The sequence below is a fragment of the Emydura macquarii genome, unplaced genomic scaffold (genome assembly GCF_026122565.2).
Source record: "Emydura macquarii macquarii isolate MOO-44397 ecotype Brisbane River unplaced genomic scaffold, CSIRO-AGI_Emac_v2 contig_3278, whole genome shotgun sequence".
In the NCBI taxonomy this organism is placed as follows: Eukaryota; Metazoa; Chordata; order Testudines; family Chelidae; genus Emydura; species Emydura macquarii.
In genome coordinates this window covers 547,637-556,913 of record NW_027133415.1, presented here as the reverse complement: position 1 = coordinate 556,913, position 9,277 = coordinate 547,637, and the positions used below count along the sequence as shown (strand labels likewise).

Sequence of the window (9,277 nt, the reverse complement as noted above, 5' to 3'; positions counted from 1 at the left end):
GCCCCCCCTTATACACGGGGGGAGGGGACGGTGCCCCCAATGCAGGGCCGCAGCCCTCATTATACACTGAGGGGAGGGGAACGTGCCCCCAATGCAGGGCCGCAGCCCCTCATTATACACTAGGGGGAGGGGAACGTGCCCCCAATGCAGGGCCGCAGCCCCTCATTATACACTAGGGGGAGGGGAACGTGCCCCCAATGCAGGGCCGCAGCCCCTCCCCCCCATTACAAAAAGAGGGTCACACCCCGCCCCACCTTTCCAGCAAGCAGCGACGGGATCCTGCCCCCTTGGCTCCTCTCTGCTGGGCCCCCCGGCCCAGCCCGGCCCGGTCCGGCCCGGCCGGCGCATGACGGCAGCCCAGGTGCAGGTGCAGCTGCTCCGGGACGCGGCACTTAGCGCGAGCCGCGAGCGCGCCGGCCGCCCGGGAAGCTCCAGGGACGCCCCGGCCCGTGCCCCTGTCGCCCAGGTAACGCCCCGCGCCCCTCCCCCCCGTCTCCTCTGCACTCCTACCCCGGGGGCCCCTCCCTTGACTCATGCCCCCCCCGCCATAGGTCAGCCAAGCTCAGGGGGTGGGGGTTCTAGGGTCCCCCACTGCACCCCAGAATCCCAGCTGGGCAAGCTGCCACTGTCCCCGCCCCCTGGTGTGTTTTCTGGGGGCTCCTGTGACGGCCCCCCTGGCGAGCAGTGCCCCCCTCCATTGCACCGCCTGGGGAACACCCACTGTGTCCCCCCCCCTGCAAATAACCCCCAGGGGAGCTCTGGGTGACCTGGGGGCAGGTGCTGGTGCCCTCTGCACTGCTCTCCCTTGGCCCCGGGGCACCATTAGACCTGACCGGGCAGCCATGCCCCCCTTCGCTGTGTCCTCTGGGGGGTCCCAGAGGCTGATGTTCCTCCCCCCAGGTGAGCCCTGCGCCCTGTTCCCTGGGGCAGTCAGCTGAGCAAGGAAGGCTCCCCCCCCCCCCCCCCCCGCACAGGTGTCTCCTTGCCTTGCTGGCCCTGACCGGCCACTGGTTTCTTCTGACACCCCACAGATGTCTGAGGAAGAGCAGCAGCAGCAGCAGCAGCAGCCCCGGTTGCCTCTGTTGGCGACCCCCGGGCCTGAGGTGCTGGGCGATGTGCTGAGCCAGCAGTTTGGCCCTCTACCTTTCATGGCAGCCATCACCAGGATGAAGAGGCAGCCCTCAGGTCACTACCTCTCCACAGAGAACCTGGAGGAGGTGCTGGGGAGGAGACAGGCTGCGAATGCGAAGGAGAGAGAGCGGGTAAGGGAGCTAGTGATGCCAACCGGGGCCTCTTGTTCGCCATCCAACACAAATTGCTGCTTTTAAAGCGTCCGTGAGGCAAATGAGCTGGGTTGGCTGGAAAACTGGGAGGGAGGAAACGTGTCCAAATGTCTAATTTTGTCTCTGTAGCCTTCCCGCGGGGTCCAGTGTGCAGGGCTCGTGATGGGAACAATGACCCGGTCCTGATCCATGCTTGAGTCGCTAGGTGCTACGGTATTGCCCTAAATTGGGATCAGATCCTGCACACACTTATGTATGAAAAGCCCTTTTGGATTTAGCAGAGCTGCTCACAAGTTACTTGCTTGGTGTAAAGTTGTCTATAGTATTGTGGCCTAAGGCCCAGATTTTTGGAGGTATTCAGGCATTGCTGCGCTCAGTGTATCTCAATGCTAAACTGATTTAGGAACCTAGGTCTCATTTTCAAAGGGAGTTAGGCATGTTGGCCCAAATCCCATTGGCCACTACTGGATTTTGGTTCCTTAGTATCTAAATCCTTTTGAAAAAGACACAGGCTCCTAAATCGATTTAGCGTTGCACCGCTGCATGCAGCAACACCTGAATATCTTTTTAAAATATGGGTCTAAGCACTTGGTGAGCTTAAAGTTTTTACATTGGATCTGCAGCAATCAGACTCGTGATTGGTCCTAGGCATTCTGTTCGTAATGTACCTTGTTGTTTTTTAAGGCTTTGGCTGTGGCCTCTTAGCCTTCCTAATTTTTTATTTACTTTTTATTTACTTATTTATTTACAGTATTTATTTGCTGTCATTATGCTCCTTACTACTGGCATCAATAGAGCTCTAGTTCTGTTTTCTGGAAGATACATGTGTGGGTCAAATAACCCCTTCACTTTTGCCATTTGATCATAACTGTGTGGTTCCCCTCATTTTTCCCAAGGGGATGTACTTTCCCACATATATAGTGACTAATTCAGTTGCACTTTATATTAAGGTTCCATATATAAAGGGTTAATAAATTATACACCTTCTAGTACGGCACATCAGTAGAAGGTGTGGCAGATGGTTACAAGCCACCTATTAATGGGTTAGACTTTACAATAATTGATTAAGCATTCATTAAAACTGCATTTAATCTTTTAGCTTAATAAAAAGGTGACCAATTATTCTGAATGCAGAATGTGTGCACTTTTAACTGATCTGTCATTGTAGAATGAGCTGCACTTAAAAGTTGCCTCTTTTGCCACTGGGTGGAGTTCTGCAGCGAATGGACTGAATTTTGTTTAATTTCCTCTTCAATATCTTTGATAGATAAAAAACTTGAACAGCGGCTTTTCAAAGCTGAAGACCATTGTGCCATTGATCCCCAAAGACCGGAAACCTAGTAAGGTAGACACGCTGAAAGCAGCCACTGAATATATACGCCTACTCCATTTGATTTTGGAGGAAACTGGAGGCTTTGAGGTAAACAAGGACCTTCCCCTCTCTGTATAATAAATCTGCAGTTCTCTCAGAATGTATGTGAATGCAATGTGCAATGACACTCTTGTTAATGTCATCATGGACATCTGACCAGAACTTCAGCTTAAGGCAGGTGTATCTTGCATTCAATATAATATCTGTTAAAATAGCATGTCCTCTTTCTATCTGTTTCTTCTTCTTAGCAGACTTCTAATAGCAAAACAGAGCAGGAACTTAGCAATTGAAAAGCTGCCACTTTTCATGTTAAATGTGCCGCATTTGGGCATCTCTCTCTATTGGTCATTGATCAACAGGGATACAAAAGTAGCTGGGTTATGAAACTAACCTTTCTTATGGGTTAAGTAATGACCCTCCAGCTCTAGCCCTGGGTAGCTGGCTGAAAGCTTTCAGATGAGCTTTTTTTGTTGGAAAATGCAGGGTTTTTTTCAAGTAATTTTTTTTTTTTTGGGGGGGGGGGAACATTTTTGAGAATTTTGTTTTTTGGCTTCTGATAACTGAAGAATGTATTTGGTTTTTAAGCCTTTCTGTTCTTTCCACTGCCCCCACCCTTCCCCAAATAGGCGTGGGAATAGGGTGACCGGATAGCAAGTGTGAAAAATTGGGAGAGGAAGGGGGGAATAGATGCCTATATAAGATAAAGCCCCGAATATCAGGACTATCCCTATGAAATCAGGGCATCTGGTCACCTTGGGTGGGAGGGGAAGTAGAACACTGGAAGTAAAGAAAAAGCCACTGGAACTAAGTATGTGTATGTGTGTGGGGAGACTCAGTTAAAGTAAGTTTATTTTCTTGTACTTCCCCTCCACTTTTCAAGTGGAAAAAGTAAAAGGGGAGACTGAGATTTTCCCCACTTTCAGTTTACCTTTATCCAGTGGCAAAAAAAAGAAGAGGAGGAGGGGGAATTTCAGTGCCCAAACTTTTTGTTTTTTCTCAGAAACTGAAAGGGGACATGTTTTTTATTTGCAATAAAAGCTTGAGTTTTGAAACTTTCTATTGTTGAAAGAACACACATTTGTTTTGTTTTTAAAGTTGTTTCCCCATGGAGAGGGAAATGGAGTGGATCCCATTATTTTTTTTCTACCGCTTTTAGTCCATCCATCATCCAACCATCTGTGCAAGATTTGGAGGTAGCTTTTGGATTAGCTAGTTCAGAAAATACCTTCCCTAAACTCTCAGTGAAGAGAACAGGGTGAGGATTTGTATGGAGAAACCCACAGAGTGGAGCAAAAAGTTGGAGATGCACTGAGCCAACATGCGAAGGTTGGACCTCCAGTGGTTTTCTGTTGGTTTTTGTATTTTTTTTTAATGCACTGTAGCATTTTGTCATGAGCTGCAAGTCATAAAACTCTGCATGTGTATAAAGGAGTTTAAGCTGGCATAATTTACATACTGAGGATCTGGAAGGTCTAACTTTGAAGCAGGGGGCCACTTTCTTTCAATTCCATGTTCTCATATCCTCCTCTCTCCTGGCCTCTTGGGAATTGAGTTGCAGAAACTTACCCTCCTCTATGCCCAATTTGACAGTGAGCCAAACTCAGCGGTGATATGCACAGCGGAGTGAGAATTTGGTGGTATCCATATCTGCATAACCTGTGTCAGTGGGGGCTAGAGTGTGGTATAACTTACCCCATGGGATCCTTCTCACATTTCTCAGACTCCACTTCTGTGATGACACCTTCAGCCCTCATCTCTCCTATTTAAGGTTATAGAGATAATTCTTTGTTACCCTCTGTTTTAGTTCTTTCTGGCTCCCCTGTAGCAGCTGTTGCCCTCTTTCTTAAGCAGGCCAGTTGGTTTGACATCTTAGTGTTTGTTTCTCTATGTAATGACGTACTACGGGGGTGACATCTGCAATGCTTTGTTTGGAGGTGGTTACCTAAGCTGTCCTGTCTTTCTCCCCCTCCTGTTGCTTCTAGAAATTGGACGACCCTGTTGATCAGGAGTTAGCCAGCAGCGCTTCCATGCCAGTCTCCTTAGAGGAAGGCTTTGTGGGGAATGCACTACCGCAGAGCTCCGGCTGTTATATCAGGACTGACAATGATCTGAGCGTAGCCTGGACAAGCAATGCAGTGGAGAACCCCGTGTATGTGTGGGGCCGGAGCATCCTTCCTGCTTATGTGGGGATTGTACAAATCCAGAAGAATGGAAGACTGGTAAGAGTAAATGTCTAAGTTTTATAGATGTGGTGCATGGGGGTGTGTGCTCTGCTTGCTCTGTAGGGTAACTAGATCGTAGAATTGTAGAAATGTCAGGCTGGAAGGACCTCCGGGTGGTCCGGTCCGTACCCCTGTGCTGAGTGAGGCAGGATAATGTATACATGCACCATTTTTTGACCTATAGAGCCCTAAATGTCCTGCAACCTTCCTACTTGGGAGATTTGCTCTCTTTGGGTGACACTGCCAGAGCTGTGATCAGCACAGGTGCTTGGACTGAAAGGAAGTAGGTGTGGCTCTATTCATGAAATGTCCTTAACTTGCAACTCTCTCCCTTTCCTGTTGGTCCAGAAGCTCTTGAGTCTGTTGACCTCAGTCTAAAGCATGTTGCAAGGTCCATCTCTTCTCACAGGCCTTGTCGGGGCAGGCTTGGGTTTGGGGGGTGGAGAGGGCAGCGTATTTTTGTTTGATTGAATGGCCTTGGCTGGCTGGCTTGATGTGGACAAAGTTTTTAGCTTTGTTTTTTTCGGTACACTTTCATGAATTCTAGTAGTTCAAAGTTTGCAAGTTTGTTGAGAGCTCATGTGAGACATCTCCGATCTAAAAAGTGAAACCAACATTGAGAACTTGTCAGCCTAAATTAATAGGCACCTAAATAAGCGGCTCCTTTTTTATCCCTAGAGGTCCCGTGCACAAGCACTTCCCCAGGACTTTTACAAACTGGATGCTCAGTAATTCTGAGAACCCAGCTATGCAACCAAGCACCCTTGCTTGAGAGCATAAGGGGGCTTAAAAATTGTGCATCCTTCTTTAACAGCAGGCTCCTGAGTTGCTCCATCCCAAGAATCTTACTGTAAAGTTCACCTTGCAGGGAAAGATCCATTTTTTTTAAAGGGCTGTAATCATTAAAATAACATAGGGAGGGCACTGTGAATTGGCCAGGCCTCCAAGAGGGCTGCAAATCATGTTTCCAATCTTGTATTTTAGATTGTACAAAGTAGACCGTAGAAGACAGTAGTTTACACAAAGAAGTACTAGGCTGCAGGCAACTGCGTCTTATCTATAGTTGTAATGGATGAGCGCATGGGAGGAAGCCTCAGATATTGATTTAAACTACTACTTGCTTCTGTTAGCTGAGGTTTTAATAACATCATTCTTTCATGAAGGAATGTGACTAACGGCAAACCCTACAGCTCTTATAGCATACATAGAGTTCAGGTCTGTTACGCTTGTGCATTTCTGATAAAAACTGTCCTGCAGCATATGTTCTCAAGTTTGATTTAATACAATCCACAGAAGCAACTTTATGAATATCCTTGAATAAAGTGTCTGAATTTCTTTCTTTTTTTTTTTTTTTTTTTTTAAAGGTGTATCAGACAAATCACTAAAGTGGCAAGCTCTCCTGAATAGTCTGAAGTAAGTTGTCTGTACTATCTAATACCTGGTGCAGGGCCTTTTTAGTTTATTTGCTATCAGATTACAGTGCATGAATCTTGATGCTACAAATCCTTGTGCAGTACTGCGTGGGAAAGCACAGGGTGGCTGATCTCCACAGAAAGTGGCTTCTCTGGGCCAGATTGTGGAGATATGCTGATTTACACAGGTTGGGGATTAGGGACCTAGGAAGGCTTTTTTTGCCTTCCTCTGCTGTGTGGAGTGCGACTTCCCAAGATTATCTGGGTATATTTCACTTAATCATTTCAGGGGCATCGGGCATTGATGCACCTTGGTCCCTCCTATTCTCTGCCTCCGTCACATAACAGTCTAGTCTCCTGTTAGCTGTAATATTTTGGTCTCCTTTTGGTTGCTGGATTTAGTGTGCAGGTACTGGGTGGTGACGGGGGGCTGTGATATACAGGAGGTTAGACCAGATGATCTGGTGTTCCCTTCTAGCCGTAAATTCTGATTCTTTAGTAGCACGGCCACTAGATATTTTTTTTCATTGCTGGATAACTTTGCTTTCTAAAACCGCTCCAAGTTACGGTCTCTTAATCACACTCTCTTTCAGGTGTCAAACACTATGGAGATGTGGATGATCTTCTTTTTCAAGTGAGATTTAATGAAAACTTGAGTTTCCCTGGATGGGTTTTTGTTTTATAAATACTTTATTTTAAAAAAATAAATGAAACCGACTAGAAGCTGAGTATTCTCTCCAGCTTTTGTTTTTTCAGTCTTGAAGCAAAAAAGTCTTAGGCAAAAGTTTCTTTTGTGACATAAGACACAGGACTCGCGTGTGCACAGATTTGCACAGAAGTAACTAGAGCTGGTTGAGAATTTGGTGACAGGTTTTTGTTGGAAAATGCAGATTTATTGAAATATAAAATGTTTTGTGGAAATGAACAGTTTTGAGACTACTTTTATTGGGGAGCTGTCTCCGGTCTGGAGAAGATAAAGGGGTCGAGGTACGGGGAGAGACCAACTGACACTCCTACCCTACAGTGTTTGGAGCAGGGACTTGCACCTGTGTCTCCCACATCCCAGCAGTGGGCACTAACCACTGGGCTATTGGCTATTCTGGGGTTGCTCTCTCTTTTTTTTTTTTTTTTTTTCGAGGGGGAGGAGGAGAACTTATTTTTGTTCCAATGGGGAGCAAAATCACTTTTGGAAACCCCAGTGTGTCATGTAATGCAATTTTTTTCCCAGCCAACCCTAGAAGTAACAAAAGGGGTGAATGAAAACAGATCTAATTATTTTGGTGCAAATCTGTGTGTAGGCCAACGTGAATGGAATTGTTATAAAAACTTCCTCCTGTTACATTAAGTTAATTTCTATCCCTGCTTTTTGTGTTGTAGTTTTGAGATCCCAGCTCTTAAACACCATGATCTGTTTGTTCAGACGATATGAGCACCTGCAGGGCTTACTGATTTCAGACAAAATGGGCTGCTTGACACTTTGAGATGATCACAATAGTCCCTTCTGGCCTTGGAATCTATGATTGGGGCACTAGTCTATGACTTGGGAGACATTGGTTCAGTTCCCTGCTCTGCCACAGGGGACCCTGTGTGATCTTGGGCAAGTCACTTAGCCTCTCTGTGCCTCAGTTCCTGATCTGTAAAATGGGGATAATTGCACTGCCCTATCTCACAGGGGTGTTGAGGAACAATAAATTGAAGATTTGGAGGTGCTCAGATACTATGTTAACTGGGGACATGTAAATACATTAGATAGAATGGAGAGGCACCATCTATACAAATGTGCCTTGCTGGCCTGATTTTTTTCCCCACAGTCGCTTGGAGGTGGAGAGTTATGGTTTTAACTTCCTATCTGTTTTAGGGCTTCATGTTACTACATATCCCCATAGTTTGAGTGCTTACCTCAGAATTGCTGTAGTCTAGACCTATGTCCTTCCAAGCCGTAACTCCTGCTCTCAGGGACACATGGCTACTCGTCTTCTGCAACAGGCCATTTTGCAAGGAGCTGGTTTACTCGTCCGCCTCAACGCTTGCCCTTGTAGCAGAGGTCATAGCGGTGCTCTCCACTACCCTCACAGTTGGTTCCTAGCCAGCGTGCAATTTGCGTTAGCTGCTTCTCATGTGCTTTACGTAGTAACATCATCTCAGCAATGGTGCAGTCAGTTTGCGAGTGTTCCTTCAGGGAGAAGATCTTGTTGCAATAATGGTTTCCCAGCTGCACTTCCATAGAAATGGCACAGGTTCTGAGGTCTTGCGAGTACGTTTTCTCTTCTTGATCATAGGCAGAATTTGATGTTTTGATGTTGAAAAACAATAGGTGACTTAAAAGAAAATTGTGTGTGTGGCGGGGCAGAGGGTGGTAAATAAGAGAGGGTTATGCATGGTATTCATGGAATAACTCTCACCCACCTGGCACCTTCCCTCCGCTAGTGCAGGATTGTTCAATAAACGGATATTCCTACTGCTTTGACTCGGGCCATGGGCCTTGCATCATGTTGCTTGAGAGACTATTCCACAATCTAACTCAGTGATGGGAATGTTTTTTCAATGCCAATATAAAAAATCCAGTAGATAAAACTCCTGCTCTCAATAGCTTTTTAAAAAGTTTTTCATCTCTGGTGGAGGAATTAATTGGATGGATGCATCTGTATAAAAAAATACATGGTAATAAAAATGCTTCATTGCATCATTTTGCCACACTGCAGCAGGAGAGAGAAGGTAAAGAATCGCAGTCCCTAGTCCATGCTCTGCTGTTATGCCAGTAGAGGGGGCCCGGAATGCATAGGGAGTTGGCCTTTTGTCATTAAAGGCATTGTCAAATAGACGCCTTCCACTCAAATATCATGTGAGCTCTGGATTTAATTTTGATGCCAACGTAAGGAGGGTGGGAGGAAGTGAAGCCTCACTTCTGCATTTTTCTCTCCGGGTGTATTTGGCAGCCCTGATTCTCTTCCGACTCTGTCTGGGTGATATTGGCTGGAAAGTGGAATA

General features: G+C 46.3%; 1 protein-coding gene across 1 annotated transcript; it reads left to right on the top strand.

Moving 5' to 3' along the window:
• Nucleotides 1-286: 286 nt before the first annotated feature.
• FIGLA (folliculogenesis specific bHLH transcription factor) lies at nucleotides 287-7,017 on the top strand. Its single transcript, XM_067532355.1, has 6 exons — nucleotides 287-466; nucleotides 1,032-1,262; nucleotides 2,551-2,703; nucleotides 4,638-4,874; nucleotides 6,242-6,290; nucleotides 6,883-7,017. The coding sequence occupies exons 1-5, from the start codon at nucleotides 347-349 to the stop codon at nucleotides 6,260-6,262; spliced, it is 762 nt and encodes a 253-aa protein (XP_067388456.1). The 5' UTR covers nucleotides 287-346; the 3' UTR covers nucleotides 6,263-6,290; nucleotides 6,883-7,017.
• The last annotated feature ends 2,260 nt before the right edge of the window (nucleotides 7,018-9,277 follow it).